General features: G+C 45.6%; 2 protein-coding genes across 2 annotated transcripts; both read left to right on the top strand.

The window, feature by feature from the left end:
* The first annotated feature begins 748 nt into the window (after positions 1-748).
* MGP (matrix Gla protein) lies at positions 749-6933 on the top strand. Its single transcript, XM_059846668.1, has 5 exons — positions 749-834; positions 3440-3590; positions 4397-4432; positions 5600-5675; positions 6555-6933. Exons 2-5 carry the CDS (start codon positions 3530-3532, stop codon positions 6694-6696), a joined length of 315 nt encoding a protein of 104 aa, XP_059702651.1. The 5' UTR covers positions 749-834; positions 3440-3529; the 3' UTR covers positions 6697-6933.
* A 3087-nt stretch (positions 6934-10020) lies between these two features.
* Positions 10021-14646, top strand: LOC132327470 (osteocalcin-like). The gene is made up of 4 exons (XM_059846667.1): positions 10021-10212; positions 10692-10727; positions 12553-12622; positions 13857-14646. Exons 1-4 carry the CDS (start codon positions 10146-10148, stop codon positions 13984-13986), a joined length of 303 nt encoding a protein of 100 aa, XP_059702650.1. The 5' UTR covers positions 10021-10145; the 3' UTR covers positions 13987-14646.
* The last annotated feature ends 1838 nt before the right edge of the window (positions 14647-16484 follow it).

Below are 16484 nucleotides of genomic sequence, written 5' to 3'. Positions count from 1 at the left end.
TTCATTGCCACAGTGAAGTCTGAACCTTACCCAAACTCATAGAGCACTGTAGGAACTAAAGATAAAACGCTTGGATAGGAGTGGCTCACTGTTCGCACTGTCCAAACAGTGGTGGTTCTTCATCTCCATGGATATGCCATCATTCTCCTTTTGGGCCAGAAGCCCAAAGCCCAGTCCAGCAGTCACAGGTCCTGGGCTCCCCAGCACTGCAGTGAGTCCCATGTGAGCAGAGGGTGCACCGCAGGGGTTTGGGTTTGTGTGTAGCTCTGCCACTTTTGGGGGTTTCAGAGCTGACACCTTTGCCATGCGAGTTTTCAGTCTGATATTAGCCTGCCATTAAGAGAGGGGATCAGTTGTAAAAGCAGCATGAAATGAGATGGGAGAAGGCTCCTGGCCTACTGTTCCCTGTGGAAGAACAGGTGGTCTGGCTAGCACTGTAGCTAGAGATAGAGCACAGCCAGAAAAGGAGGGGGTGAAAGGGAGGGGGGTTCTTGCACCAAAGAAGGAGACTGCAGCTTGTACTCATATCTCTGTCCACTTACTGCTCCCAGGCACAGAAAGGCAACCTGGATGTGGCTGTGTCCCCACTAGCCGCTGGTGTGTGCTCTGGCTCTCTCCCTTCTGGCTCAGCTCTTTGATGTTGCTGGCTTCCTGGCTGTGGGCAGAAGGTGGTTCTGATGGTAGCCTGGGGGTGGATCAAGAGTGGGAGAGGGGAGGAGTCACTGATCGATGCTAATGAATAAAAGGTCCCTCTTCTTCGGTCCAGGGTCCAAGACGCCAGGAGAGCTGCCCCCTGAGACAAGAGCTGCAGACTGGCAGGGAAGAAACAGCTTAGTGAGTATTCAGGGACTGCCTTGCTTTTCCTGGACAGATGCTTATTATCATTGCCTTGCTGGTGCTTCACTGCTGTAAAGTGTTAGGAGTGATTGCTACAGCGTGTGTAGTGTTGTGATTTTCCACTCCAGCAGCAGACACATCAGGGCTGCTTTTCTGATCCCTCCTTTATTTGTGAGTCTACAGAGATTTCCCTGGTATGTGCAGATTTGTCTTAGCTCCTTTCTATATTTCTAACCAGTGGATGCTGAAAGAAAGCAGAGGGATTGGGCTCACTGTGCTGCATGGTATGTTACCCCAAGGGCAGCCCACTGCTGTTGAGTAGGGGAGATGTGTGCTGGGAAAGTATGGAGTGCAGGGGGAGCAGAAAGGAGTACTTTTGCAAGAGGAAGAATTCCCCGAAGGAGATTTGTTGGAATAGGGCTGTGTAGCTGGCATGTTCATTCATCCCTTGAAAAATGTATTGCTTCTGTGGTAACAAATGAAACATTTGGGTTAAAGTGGTGTTTGTGGCTGTTCTCCTGTGGTTGATGGCAGGGTATGCTCCAGGCATTCTGGGATTAGAGTCCTCTGAAACGGGAGCTGAGTCTCCTAGGGAGCAGAAACTCTGCCCTGAGTGAAGACAAATAAAGAGGGTTTGGCTCAAAAGCATGTTGGAGTTTTCACTGGGCAGCCTCACTTTCTTTCCAAAGTACACCCAGCATCTCCTTCTCTGTGCCCCACTGCTTTCCCACTGGGGTCTGTCCTCCAGCCTCTCCCTCGTGTTTTCCTTTATTAGCAGCTACTGTACAAGACATTTGGGAAACCTATAAAATCCACATTCAATATTAAGTCCAAAATTTCTAAGTTCTAAGAAATGAAAAGGATCCCAGAGCAGAGAATTTCCTTAAAGAGACTGGAGTGGCAGGACACAGAGTGGCAGCAGCAAAGTCTCGGTTCCCCTTTGACCTTGTGTCTATAGCAAACCTGTGGCTTTTTCCCAAGTTTTCCTCCTCATTTCAGGCTAAGCACCGAACAGGCAAGAAGTGGATGTGTATGGGGGGGGCTTGATGGTGCAGGACTGAGCTGCTCTCCACATGGGGTGGGATAACAGAGATGAAGAGCAATTCTTTCTCTTTGGTCTGAAGTCCCTGGTCAGTTTTTCTTCCTGAGACAGGAGGCTTCAGGTAAGGGTCATGAGTTTGACATTGAAAGAGTAAATTGCAAAGCCCAGAGTAATCTTTTCCCAATGGATTTCACTCCTCACTGATTAAGTGTTAGGCTCTGTAGTTCTTGGCTGTGTTACCTTCAGCGTGGCTTCACGGGTTGGCCTCTGAAGGTGACAGCAGTGACAACAGCACAGCGGTTTGGGGAAAATGGTCTGCACCCAGAGTGCCTTCACTTTGCAACCTGTCAGTGAGAAATCCTGATAGCTGCATATACACATAGACAAAACAGGCAGTAGTCACAGCTTGGATGAGACATAAGAATGGTTCCTGTGGCTTAGGTTCATCCCCAGGCAGTGTCTGGGGTCCCAGCCCCATCACCGCCACTGGGAGGGCTGGCAGGCAGTGGGTGCCCACCCCCCTCCCTACCTTGCCTCTAGCAACCTCCTTCCTTTTCAGCCAGCAGGGATAGCCATCTCTGTAACTCCTTTTCTCTTGCACTGCTTTCTACTGTTCCAAGAGTTGGAGAGTGGAACACCCCATGTTTTGTCCATCTCTGCTGCCCATGATATTTGATCCAGTCAAACTCTTTTAGGTGTTAAAGGCAAGGTAGTTCTCCCTGAGACTGCTGGCCTTGAAGATTCATCCCAGATGAAAAGCCTTATGTTGGCATATGCCTTTGGTGCCCATGAGGTGAGGACTGCTAGTGCTAGACCAGAGAGGGAAATGTTAGCCTCTGACTCCACCAAGATGTTGTCCTTTGGGCTGCAAGAGGAGTCTGGGCTCAGCACCACAGTGAGAGCCTTCAAAGACAGAGTTCTGGGTGCTCCTGTCATCTCAATGCAAAATCATAACACCAGCAGAGGGATTCTTTCAGGTTGTTTCTTGTCTCCTGAGGCAATAAAGTAGGAGATGAAAAGGGGCAGCAGGTTGTATTCCTCCTCTGATAGCTGGCAGGCTGACATTGCAGCAGAGGGCAGCTGGAGAGAGGGGGACTGAGTGGGACAGGAATGTTTGAAGCCTCATGCTCCATGTCTCCATCGGCAAAGCTGACAGAAGAGTTGGGCTGGTTGTATCCAGACAGAGTATGGTGTGGGCAAAGAGAGCAGATCAGAGGAAAAATCAGAAAAACAAACATTTATATTTGGGATCAACACACACCTCTGCCTTTGGGGCCCTGGCAGCCTGTGAAATTCCTTCCACTTGCCTAGGCCAACTTTTCTGAGTATGGAGTGCTAGTGACATGTTTGCCTGTGGATCATGTCCCCCAGCCCTGAGCTGTGAGAGGAAGGGGGCATGCCCCTTCCTTCCCAAAACCTAATCCAGCCTGCTAATAGAGGATGTTTTGTAATAACTCCAAGAAGAGCGTGTACCAGCTAGCTGTCACCTTGCCCAGGCTCTTTCATGGGCTCCCTCCTAGCTCTGTTTTCATAATAAACATTCCACTGCTAATTTTGCAGTCAGCCCAGGATCTCCAGCTACCCTCAGTGAGAAGAGAGCCAAGCCCAGTGAGAAGGACAGAGTGAGAGATTGGTCCCTGCACTGGCACAATGCGCACTCTCATCGTCCTTGCGCTCCTGGCCGTCCTGGTGCTGGCTGCCACTTCCTACGGTAGGTGACCTTCGTTACTGGGTAGAATGAAAACTCCAAACCTGCAGGCGTTTATGGGTCTGTTCAGATGCTTGTCATTTAACTTTGTGTCTTCTTTGCCCTTAACTTGATCTCTTGCCTGCTTTCCTGCCCCTGTGTAAGATCCTCCTAGCCCTGATCCAGAGCTGTTACCTCCAGTCATTGGAATTCACAGTCCAGGATGCTTCAACCCCTTCCTCTCTGTTCCAGCTCACCTCACAGACTGCTTCTCATTTTGTCCCTTTGTAACCTGAACTATGATAAGAGTGCTAATTCTTAATTATTCCTTGCTAATTGGAAGATTTTCCTTTTTCCTTTTAATATCATAATAATATCATCCCCTTTTCCTGGTGAGGCACACAGTTCCAAATTGATAGAATTAAGATGCTGCTTCATGCAAGAGTCAATTTCATTTCACTGTGCTAATCCATTCTCTAAGAGCACATGCAAGCGTTGAAGGGAAACTGGTATCCTATCACTGTAGTGGTAGGTGTAGTGTCAAGAGCAGCAGGTGAGGAGCTATGCTGGACAATCAGGCTGGATGACCAAGTGTGAGTCTGGAAGCACTGCCTAAATCACCAGGTAGCTCTGTATTAAACTCCTGAGCACTTTAAACCCCTCAAATAAATTCTCGGACACACCACTGAATCCATTCTCTTCCTTTTAACACATGCCTTAAAGCCTGGCTTCTCTGATTTCTGTGTGTGTTGTATTGACCTGCAGTATATGAAATACTGAATCCCATCAATACAGTGTCATAATACATGTTTCATTCTTTCTTTCCACAGAGTCCCATGAGAGCATGGAGTCCCATGAGTATCTCAGTAAGAGACTGCTTTACTATTTTATTGAATTTGAAGAGTGCTACAAACATGTCCAAGATCATTTACTCATACTCCTACTAGGGATAAAATAGGTAGAACAACTGAGCCCAGGGAAATTGAATTTACTGAGTGATGGAGTTTGAGAATGAAAAGGGAGAGAGTTCAAAGAAGACTTACATGTTTTGGCACATGCCAGTACCACTATTTTGCATAGAATATAATGAGAATTAGAAAACAGAATTTGAGAACAGAGCTCAGGCCTCTGTTACGTGTACCAAAACCAGGTTAACTGTCACTAAAAAAGGGCATTGCTCAAAAAGCTCTGGGATGAGCATGGGAAGAGCCACTGTAGAAGCCATGTACGGAATTTATTCTCCCCCAAGTACAAGGAGAGTCTTACTATAAGTACCTTGGAAGAAGGCAGGGTGTGTGAATTGGAGGGATCCTTTGGCTGGAAGAGGGAGAGAAAGTGTCACAGGAAAAGCATGAAAAGGTTGAAGAGTCTCACTTTGGAACAAGCAATATCCTGGAGAGGTTAGAGAACCAGTGAATCAAAACTAAAAGGAAATTAGGACATCTGGAAGAAGGACTGCACAAAGCAGATAGTCAGCAACACAAAGGCACATGTGGAAGCCAAATGACATCCACAGACTCCTGAATCTGCAACAGGACTGTGATGTTTCTCAAAAAAACCAGCAGGGACTTTCAGGCCCCTCAGTCCAAAGCTGCCACACAAACTTCTCAATGACTGTCTAACCTTGGAGGCAGAGAGATTTACTCAGGCCCTTCCTGTGCACAATTTCACAGTTCTTGTAGTTCTTCTGAGGGTGCTCAGATGTCCCATGGTCTGTGTAGCTTGGTGCCTACCTCTTCTGGGCCAAGCTCCACTCAGTCAGAGGGACTGTGGCAGCAAAATCACGGTAACATTCCTCTGGGTGATTTGGATAAGAGCAGAAGAGCAGCATGGGCACTTCTGTACAGGCTGCACTGGCCAGTGAGAGAGCGTATACATGAACCAGCCAGGGGACAGGAGGGAATATTAAAAGGTCCTGGATTTAATTGTACAGAGGAGGGCAGACAAGGAAGCGGTTCTAAAGGAGGAAGCCAGCTTTTGTTGAAATCTGGCATTGACGAAGTACCAGTCTGAATAACCCCTTGCATTTTCAGATCCCTTCCTCAACAGGAGAAGGGCCAGTGACTTCATACAGGGTGACACCAGACTCAGAGGCATCACTCAGGAGAGGTATGTCCATGGGCTCAGGATGCTGAGCCTGGGAGTGGGAAGAGATTCCTCCTTGCCAAGACAGGCTGTTAGCAGGGATGGCAGCCATGGTGACTGGTGAGAAGCCTCAGTCCCTCTTTTAACGTGAGGTACTGTTTAAGTCCCCAAACCCAGGAAAAGCAAGAATTCAGATAACAGAGAGCAGGTCCTTTGATTTGGAGACAAGTCACATCCTGAGAAGACTGATGAATTTTTCTGAAGGAAGCACCAACAGAAGGAGAGAGAATGAATGTGGGATGGTCCAAAAGAAAGCTCAGTTTGAGATCTTTTTCTAGTCCTCAGATCTCATGCAGAACTTGCATGACCTTTTCTAAATCCAAGGGCCATCTGAGGGCCTCTTTGCCTCATTTATAAAATACAGATATAACCAGTTTCATGTCTTATTCAAGGCTTGTGAAAATAAAGACTGAAGCACAGAAATCATCTCTTAGCGAGGCATAAGGCAAACCTTCTTCTCAGTACCAGGTGACCCCTTTGCAGAATATTTCAGGTCTTTTTTCTATGAGTATGTTTGGGAAAGAGCAGAAGAGCCGAAGAGAGCAGGCTGGGGAAGGCTGCAAAGGGAGGACCCTTCCTCAAGTTGAGGCAGGAAGCGTTCCCCTCTCCTCACCACCTCACTTAGCTCCTAAATAAAAGGTTGCCTGAGGAGGCAAAACACTCCTGCTGTAGTCATGTCACTCCCTGGGTGTGGAAAAAACACAGAAGCTGGGGTGCTAAGAGCTCTGTGCTGGATGATGGACTCTGGTGGTGGATCCTTAACCCATGTGGGGAGTTTCAGGACAGGAAAGGGCTGTAGAGAGATATTTAAGATGACAGTACTCTTCTCTCCTACCTTTCCAGGATCAGGGAGCGTGGTAAGGCACTCCATGAGCATCAGAGGGAGCTCTGCGAGGACTACTACCCGTGTGAAATGTACGCGTTCCGCCACGGCTACCCTGCTGCCTACAAGCACTATTTTGGGGGGAGGAGGAGGACTAAGTAAAGGATGACCTGTCCCCACCCTGGGGCCTGGAGTCCAGGGTATCCTCCCCAAAATTGCAATGGCTCTGAAACATACTCAGTTGCTTGTATCCCTGTATGTTATCCTGCCTGCTGCTTCTCTCCCATGTAGCCATGGATTCCTACACTGTGTTAATTAGCGCTGAGCTGATGTAGCAGAGATCACAGAGAGTTCAGGATGTGGGTGTTTACTACAAAATAAATTGCTGGTTTGATACTATCTTCTCATGACTCACAGTATTTTGGAAGGGGGGGTATGCAATTTTCCATGAAGGAACTGAATTTGTGTATCATACATTCTGTTGCAGATTATGGGGAAAAACACCATTGCTAGCATATGGCTTTGGAAGAACCTATAATGTTCTTGTTCCCAGTTCTACAAGTAGCTTCTTTCAGAGGTCGCTGGACAGTTTCAGCTCCCAGTCTTAGTCTAAAAACGGTGGGGTGTTCAGAATGCAGATGCACTTTTTGAAACTCAAATCTTTCCTCAGTTGGGGAAACAAAATCCAGAAGGCACCTATTTAATCTTAAAACAAAGCGAGGGTGAGAGTTGGTGACAGAAAAATCCTGTAAATTGCGTCTTGTTTATCCAGCTACCATCAGGTCCTGATGTTAGGTGCTCCTTCAGAAAGGAGTGTGTGGTCCAGACTTAACTTGTATTTCCTTCTGCAATCTCCTTTTAAAACCCTTCCACTTGAAACTCCTCTGGTAGCACTTGATAGCTGCAGAAATCAAAGCTGGAGAGGGGCTCCTGTGGTAAATAAAAAGAAAAAAAGAAATCCAGCATTTGGGATCAGGCCCAACTTTGTTCACATAGAACAATTTTATTTGACTGTTCACAAATCATTTGAAATCAAGGTGTGGCTTGACCCTGTGCACAAGTTACTGAGCCACTCCTGCACCTCTCAGGAGTGAGTATGGCTGCATTCTGCTCACCATCACCAGGCCTGTCCCCAGGCCAAAAGGCACCAGTGCTGGCATGTCCAAGAATTCCATGCTGCTCTGGGCTTGACAGCAGCCACAGCAGCTGGGACACACTTTGGTGTCATCTCTGTAGGAGACATAACATCCATCTCAGCTCAACACAGATGGTTTCAGCATTCACATCTCCAGGCTTACACAGGCACCTGCAAATTATAGGAGCTGGAAAGATTCATGGCATGCAATCAAAGTCTATGATGTATAAAATCAAATTGTTGACTAATCTGTGAAATTAAGTCTGGAGCCAAATCTACCTGGCCCTTTAGAAACATGCATCTCCTTCCAAAACATGCTTCAAGGTTTGCCAGCTTTGAAAGTGAATTTTGGAAAGAAATGTGATTTATTTATTGAAAACCCTTCTGATAGGAAACTCCACCCTAGCAGTTGCTAAAGTTTTGTCCAGAGCAGAGAGAAATCATTTTAAGGGAAAAAGCCTACACAGATTAGGTATATTCACACACACTTTTTCTCTATCTTCTCGAGTAGTTGAATCTTGTGATTGCCAACTGAAGCAAACTCACATATGCTAAAATCAACAAGTCTGCAGTGTCTGGGTTTGACTTGACACTTCAGTGACACCCCCACAACAGAAGGCACAAGGTCTAGTGCTGTCTGGGTCTGTGTCCAGAAATATCCAGTGATTCCAATCCCCAGTTAACCACTGTAAATAATGAATAACACCAGAGATTTCTGTGGGATTTCATTAGCATAGGCAACAACCAAACAGATTTAAGAGACTACATGCTGGTTAGAAAGCTTGGGAAAAGATGGGAGGATAAATAAAGCTGTTTGGATTACTAGAATTGTACATTTATTTATTTATATTATTTCAAGTATTCATCTGTAAGCATAACTTTCCTAGAATACCTATTATTTTTAGATGTTTATTTACTTTTTAACTGTTGGTATTTTGCTGGAATAATATATATTCAAGACCTTTTGCTGGATGTCATTAGTATATACATTCAGCTGGACTGTAGAAAAGTTAACAGGGAAAAAGTTGGGGTTTATTTTAATTCTGAAAATTCTCTAAGCTAGAAGACAGTGTTTCTAAGAATTGGAAAAATCCCTAAAGGCTCTGGTTTTCCTTGGGATCCTCCTAAACTTTACTTCTATAACCCTGCACATCGATCTGAAGAGAACTGGATATGAAATGGGGGAAGATTTATCTCTGCTACCAGAAAAAATGAGCACACTTAATTTTTAAAACACACAAACCAACTACCCAGACTTGGTCACCTGGTCTGTTCAGCCAGGAGGAGACCTCATTGCAGTGTTCAACATCCTCCTAAGGGGCAGTGGAGGGGCAGCACTGATCTCTGCTCTCTGGTGATCAATGATAGAACCCAAGGGAACAGCTGGAACTGTGTCAGGGGAGGTTTAGGTTGGATATCAGGAAAAGGTCCTTCACCCAGAGGGTGTTTGGGCACTGAACAGCTCCCCAGGGAAGTGGTCACAGTGCCAGCCTGACAGAGCTCAAGAAGAGTTTGAACAATGCTCTGAGGCACAGGGTGTGAGTCTTGGGTGTCCTGTGCAGGGCCAGGAGCTGGAGTTGATGATCCTTGTGGGTGCCTTCCAACCCAGCATATTCTGTGATTCTGTGGTTGCCATGCTGTTTGTGGGACGTGGCTTTGGTAACTTGGGTAGTGGGTTTGGGGAGCGTGGGGTTATTGACATATAGCCCATGCAAGGCTCTCGTTGTACCAAGTAAATTCAGCACTCGGGTCCTGAAGAATAAAACACTTTTGAAGTCTAAATGTCTATTTGACTTTTAGCCAAGAGAAGCCAAGATAAAGCTTCTAAATGATGAAGATTTCCAGGAGAAAAAAAAGAAAGATCTTCCTTCAAACTAACTTCCGAAGTTCTTAAATGTTAAAAAACCTCATCTCTCCAAAGTGATTCGGTGAAATTCTGAAGCTGCCTGAAAAACTACTGTCTTTGCCCTGTGCAAACTGATTTACAGGTTTCTTTACCCTCAGGGTAATGAGTCAAGGTGGGGTGGAGGAAAAGGTCACCATTGTGTTCAGTCTCATTTGAGAAACTCCACATGAGACAGCCCCATCACATGAAAAGAACTGCTCTACTTCAGTGTGTGCTGGTCTCTCCCCTGGCTTTCCATCATGACTGAATGACTTTCAAGTTTGTAAGAAAAATGATTTTTTAAAAATCCAGTTGTTTTTCTTCAACAGCCCCATTCAAAACCTCAGATAAAATCTTCTGGAAATGCCCCAAGTCATAAGATGGATGCCAAAATGACTGCCAGGACCCAGTATCTCCCAGCCCAAAGGACGGGCTTTGTTTTGGAGCACAGACACAGGAACACAAGCCAGATCCCTGATCTCTCCAAGAAATCACAGGATATAAACTGCTGCTCAAAAGCAAGCCCCGGAGAACTTCAATAACCTCCAGGAAAGCTCTGAGGTTAGGGAGACCAGCACAGCCAAAGAAGACATGAGGAGTCTGCTGGCACTGCTGATCCTGACTCTGGCCCTGGCAACACTCTGCTGTTGTGAGAAAGGTAAGGGGACATCTTCCCAGGAAGGCTTTCAGAGCTGCTGAACCCTGCAGCTTGCTGTCAGCCTCCCTCCAGTCTGGGAGAGGCACAGAGCTCTGGGGGGAGGAGATGCACCGCCAGTCATTGCACAGCTTCAGCTCTCTGCTGGAGAGTCACGGATGACAGAGGGCTTGAGAACAGACCCCCCACCCCATCTTTCGCTGGGAATTTTCTTCCACTGGTCAACACCCACTCACCCCCACCTCAGTTGCCTATTGAATTGCAGCAGGGAATTTGAACATTTTAAGATTTCAACTGGTTTAACATTTAGTCTCTGTCTAAATGATGGGTGTTAATAAAACCGTTTTGGGAGAAACAGACCTTCTATGTAAGTGGGGGGAGCTGGATCTGGAGTGGTGGGATTCAGTTACAGAGAAGGATGACTCACAAGCATAGAAGGACTCACAAGCAGACTCCTGTCTGTCTGTCTGTCTGTCTTCCAGATCCCAAAGAACCCTCAGGATCTCTCAGTGCTGACAGTGAGTATATCATTCTGCCTGATGCTCAGCTCCATCCTCCTGCATCTGCCTTCTTTCTTCCCTTTGACAGGTTCAAGGGCTGAACAAGAACCATGCTGAGTCCCTTCTAACTCTTCCCCTTTCGCTCCCTAACTCTGCAGTCCCTGAGGGGCAGGAGCATGTGCAGCAAACAGAGCCCCTCCCGTGTGAGCAGGTGACAAGAGGGCAGCCAGTGTCCCTGCAGCAGCAAGGCCAGCACGGCTCGTGGTGTGCTGCTGCCCCGGGCTCCACAGCCCTTGAGCAGTGCCCTGGCACGGCATGAGGGGTGCAGGTGGTTAGCAGCTGGATGCAGCTGCCTCCTGTGAAACAGGGTTGTGTTGGCAGAGTCTCCCTGCTCTGACCTGGCTTCAGAGACTTGCCCAGAGTGACTGCTCATCCCCCATCTGAGAGCAGAAGCTGCCCACATCAACGGGTGGTGACCTCCCAGCCAAATCCTGCAATGAGGAAATCCTGGTTGCTTCTGAGGGCTGCATCTCTCCTGTCAGGGCACCAGCGACGCTGGGATTTGCACACCTTGGGTAGTTCACAATTTTTTCAGCAAGCTGATCCTGGCAGAAATCTGTATGGAAAATCCTTTTTGCTCTCTCATGTCTCTCCTTTCTCACATTTTAAAGGATAACATTGCTGCTGAGAAGCATGAAAGCTGGTATTTTTCCAGTGAGCCAATACAAACACAGATTGGGAAAGAGAAAAAAATGTGTAAAGACTATTCAGGGAAAGGTGGTAGTTTCTGATAATTCATTAACAGGCAGTTTCTGTGTAGTCAGTATCTTGATCCAGACTAAAGCTCAGTTTGCTAGAGATGGGATACCTCTCACCTCCAAAGAGAAACACAGCCAGGCACTCCATGATGGTGAGGCAAGGGACAAACCCCACCATCTCCCCACAGGCAGAGGTCTGAGAATCTTTTTTTACCCAGAGACAGCAACAATTTGGCAGTTTCCACGCTGGAAGCTGTATTGGTGTGCTGCTGCTGCCTGTGTTGCTGCTGTGCAAGCACCTGTGCCCACCTCTGCTGTCCTGGGACCATCCCATGGAGTGAGGCTGGGCTGTGCTGAGCCCTTGCTCAGGCTGGGAAGTGGCTGTGCCTGGTGTTTGCAGGGTCCTTCACAGCACCATGGTGTTTGCACAATGACAAATCAAGGGAGCAAAGGAGCAGCTGTGCATACATGACATGTTAGTGGAGAGCAGGGGCAAATGCTCTCATGGCTGAAACATCTCTTACGTTCTCCAGGTCCTGAATGCTGGGATCTTTGCACATCTTGGGTGTATTTCTCACTGGGTGATGTTTACTGTCACTATTTTATACTCTTCACCTTTCACAGAACTCTGTACATGTGAGCACTGGTATTTCTGTGTGCCGCCTGTTGCTCATTGGAGGTGCTTTAAGCTCTTCTGGTTGGTATCCCACATCATTCCCAGTCAGAGTCCAGACACAGAAAGGAAGCCAAGACTCTAAAACTAAGATATGAAGAGAGAATGCCATTCTCCTATTTTTCTTATTCATATTTTATGCCTTCTGCACATTTGCTGCAGACTCAGATTGTGCTGTGTGATAAGGAAGTGGAGTTTATGACAGAAAAAGCCCTTGCTTCATGGAGATATGGAGGCTGCAGTGAGGAGGGAGCTTAGAGTGGACAGTGGGATGGGGAGAGATGAACGGACCACTCGGATGGTTTGTGGCAGTCATTTGCTTGTGTAGAAAGTAGATTCTACTTCTCAGAGGTTGGACTGGTCTGAGTGTTTCAGTGCTGTATCTCTAACCTGCCGTGTTCTCTCTTGGCAGGCATCAAGATTAAAAAAGAAGTTGCCAATGCCTTTGTGAAGAGGAAGAAGAGAGCCAGCCCTTATGAATGGTAACAGCTCAGGAGCTGGGCTGAGAGCTGGACTCTGGACCTGCTCAGAAGAGGGGGTGGGAAGGCCACAGGGTGTGACAAGGCATTATTTTGTTGTGCAGCTATGTTATTACCTTTGTGTGTTGAAGGAAAAAGGCTGTAGGAGACATTAATGGGAAAATGGTTCTTTTTTCATTGAAATCCATTTGAAGGCTCATAGCTGAACTCTAGTATTCCTCCCAGGGAGAAAGACAGCACTGCTGTGCTAGCCATGGAGACAGTGGGATACAAGTTAGAAGCTGCTCCAACCTACAGGGTCATCAGAACCAATTTTTAGGATAATGAGAATCATAGAGCCTTGGTCATTGCCTCTGGTTTCCCACAAAGGAACAGCTTTTCCCACAACAGCTTTGTTGCAGGAATAAGGCTAGATCAGATTGGCTGTTCTTTCTGAAGCTGTAGAACACATATTTACTTGTGCCAAAAAGTAGACACACAAGATTTGAAGAATCCCAGCTATTTGAGAAATTTCAGGTAATGACAGGAAGTTCTTCATGCATTTCCTGGAAAAGGTTGTTAAGCTACTCTTTCCAATACAGAAATAAAGTAAAAATTCATGAGGTACTGGTGGGATTTCTGCGGTGGTGTGTACAGTCTTCAGGAAAGGTTAACTAAACATAGAAGAGGAATTGAGAATGACATCCAAAGTGTACAGCTGAGACTGTACACTTCGAGTGTACAGTAAAAAAAATTGGGCTTTCTTAGCCTGGCAAAAAAGAAAAGAAACTACATGGGAATAATGGTCCTGTCTACAACAGAAGTGAGGATTGTTAGAGAAAAGTGTTTAAGCAAAAGGAAAATAATGGCTAGTGGGCAAAAATAAAGATAAGCAGGAAATAATAAAACAAATATATAATTAAATGAATAACAAAACCAAATATTCCTGCATAGGTGGGGAATGAGATTGAAGGAAAAAAAAAAAAGTCAAATCCTTACAATTTCTGTGATATCATTTGCTGATAAAACCTCAAGAGCAATTGATATAAATTGGGTTCAATCCCGTATTTCCCAGCATTGATCTAACCCCATGTAAGCAGATGTTTAACTCAGCATGACCAGTCCTCTGCTGGGTCTCCCTGGAGGATTGCAAGGAGCATTGCTCCAGAGGATCACTTCTTTCATGTCAGTGTCAGGTGAGAGAACTGTCTGCAGTGCATGGGCTGAACCTGCAGAGTGCTGTCTGTGTCTCCTGCAGGTACCTGGAGTACTACAAAAGCCCGATGGAGCAGATGCACGAGCGCTGTGAGAACTACCCCCCCTGTGACTATCTCTCTGACCAAGTGGGGTTTGCCCTGGCCTACAACCGCTTCTTTGGCAGATACTGACCATGGGAAGGTCCCTCTGCTCCTTTGGCTTGGAACACTCCAAACCCCACAGGAGAAAGAAGCTGTGCTTGGGAAAGAGGGAAGGAAAGCATCTGGACTGGCATCTTCTTCTGTTGTGTCCCAACCAGCTGGAACACCAAGGCAGGGATTATCCCACTTGTTGAGCTTTTATTAACTTTCTTCCTTTCATCAATAAAGTCTCTCTTCAGACATCTTTTGTGGTATTTTGAGCTTCACCAGAAGACTCAGTCTTATTTCCTTCCACCTGAATCCCCAGCACACAGTATGTGGAAAATAGGGATTAGTTTCAAGAAAACCATTGCATGCCTTAGAAACATCACTAGATCTCTTATCCTCTTTTGCAAAATACATGAGGATTATGCAAGAAGAATGTCACAGTCTGTGTAAATGTGATGGATCTGATCCTGGGATGCTCGCTGTGAAGAAGGAAGAACACCTGCCTCCCATTCCAATAAGTGGGAAAGTTCAGTATTTTCATGTAGAATAATCACATTAAATATGCATCACAGTAGGATTATTTGCAAAGATAGAAGTGTGCAAATACTCTTGCATAGATAGCAATCAGCTTCTGGTACACTCTTCTGATTACTCTGTCATAAAATTTGCTGTATAGCAACAATAAATAAATCCCAAAAGGTGTCTTTAAGGAGTCCTTTTAGATGAGCCCAGCATTTGTGTGCTGCTTTTCGTGACTGTAAAAAAAGACCTCAAATTCTCTTGGTTTTTTGGTTTTGGTTTTTTTTTCCCCAACCAGCTTCTAGTGAAACTAAAAATACCCCGCAGAACAAAAAAAAAAAAAAAAAAAAAAAACCACACAAAAAAACTTCTCCTCCGTTACATTTATGCTTGAAACTAGAAGTACCTAAACAGCCAAAAAAAAAATAAATAAAGCTATAAACGTTAAGAAATAAAAAAAAAAAAAGGAAAATTTGTTCAAGGATGGATTGAAATTTGGGCAGTGTTTTGTTTATCCAAGACAATTGGTAGCTAAATATATATATATATATATATAATGTATGTGTATTTTTATCCACATATTGTCTTCCCTCTGCACTACTTCATTCTGTCCTCTGGAATTAATATTATACCTTAGCAGCTTTCTGCATAACCTTCCTAATATACTCTGTCAGCTTTCCTTCCCTGAGAGGTGGACAGCAGATCACACCTCCAAGGACAGTGACTGTGGATGCTCAGGAAACTGGCAGAGTCAAATCTCTGGTTATATGCAAGCTGGTGCAACCATCCTCAGCTGCTCACTGCAATAAATACTGCTATGTAAAGCAGGTTGGTGTACTGCTTCTTTTTGTTCCTCTGTACAACCTCTACCTGAGGTAAAAGTGATGCCTGGAAGACACAGCCTGTTTTTGTGAGCCCTGAGGAGCAGGAACCCAGTGCAGGAGGCTTCCTTCTCCCCTCTCATGCCCCGGAGTGAATGAGAAATGATGACATTGAAATTTAGGTCATAGGTTCAGCACCCTGTGACACTGAGGGAGAGGAGGACCAGGCTTTGCCTGACTCACCATGTACCCAGTTGAGCATTTCTCTGAAAAGCCTTGTCCTGCAGTAAGGACACAGGAGAAGTCTGCAGAGGTGGCTGCCAGTGTGAGCCTTGCTTGGCAAGCTCCTGTGGCTTGCACTGCTGACACTGATCTTGGCCAAGGAGGAGACAATAAATGTCTTCTCTACATGTCTTGGTCAAATGCCTGTGCCTGGTTCCTCTATTGACATAAACTAATGGGGCTTCACTGCTCACAGTAAAATTCTACTCTGAACGCCGTCTAGTAAAAATTAACAGAGTGCTTCATTTCATTGAAATTTCATTCAATTTCATTGAAAACAGTGAAATTTTTCCTTGGAAAAATACCAGAGTGATTAGCAGAATGCTAATATCGAGTGTACTAATAAAATAGGGGTGTTTTTGCTGTTGTATGGTTTTGTTAGCACAAAAAGTTTCTGGTCTCTATTTGCATCTTTCTGTTATTTTCATATTTTTTCTCTCCCTTTCAGTAAATATTTTTTTCAGGCAAAAAGAGTTACACCCGGAGGCCTCCATTATGTCATCTGCTCTGTGTCATCAGATCTCTTCATGGGCTGAAGTCATTATGACCTTTGGGGATCTGAGCACTCGGATCACGTTACAAATTTACGGCTGAAATGGAGGAATTCGATTGTGGCTTGGTCAATGCAGCGCTAAGCACCGCCACAAATCCTCTGCTGCCATCTTTCGGCCTTTGTATTTGTTGTAGTTAATAATAACTTTAATTGCTTCTGAAGCGTTTGAAAATGCAAATTCCTGTCCTCCTGATTCCTTTCATACGAAACATTCACTTACAGGTCAGAGGGGACAACCAGGCACATAAGTTACAAATGGATTATATGCAGCTGAATTGACATTTTAGTGGGGGTGTTTATCATGACTGCCAAGCTCCCAAGGGAGCCTGCCTCAGTTTAGGTCTGTTTTATCTCTACACAAACAG

The sequence above is a fragment of the Haemorhous mexicanus genome, chromosome 5 (assembly GCF_027477595.1).
Source record: "Haemorhous mexicanus isolate bHaeMex1 chromosome 5, bHaeMex1.pri, whole genome shotgun sequence".
NCBI lineage: Eukaryota > Metazoa > Chordata > Aves > Passeriformes > Fringillidae > Haemorhous > Haemorhous mexicanus.
The sequence above is the reverse complement of the archived record's forward strand: the minus strand, read 5'-3'. Positions and strand labels throughout refer to the sequence as shown.

Bases quoted from the DNA above. Each gene is read 5' to 3' on its own strand.
- MGP (XM_059846668.1), top strand. From the start codon at position 3,530: ATGCGCACTCTCATCGTCCTTGCGCTCCTGGCCGTCCTGGTGCTGGCT. The intron at 3,591-4,396 runs GTAGGTGACCTT...TTCTTTCCACAG, and splicing joins GCTGGCTGCCACTTCCTACG to AGTCCCATGAGAGCATGGAG. The intron at 4,433-5,599 runs GTAAGAGACTGC...TTGCATTTTCAG, and splicing joins GGAGTCCCATGAGTATCTCA to ATCCCTTCCTCAACAGGAGA.
- LOC132327470 (XM_059846667.1), top strand. From the start codon at position 10,146: ATGAGGAGTCTGCTGGCACTGCTGATCCTGACTCTGGCCCTGGCAACA. The intron at 10,728-12,552 runs GTGAGTATATCA...CTCTCTTGGCAG, and splicing joins AGGATCTCTCAGTGCTGACA to GCATCAAGATTAAAAAAGAA. The intron at 12,623-13,856 runs GTAACAGCTCAG...TGTCTCCTGCAG, and splicing joins AGAGCCAGCCCTTATGAATG to GTACCTGGAGTACTACAAAA.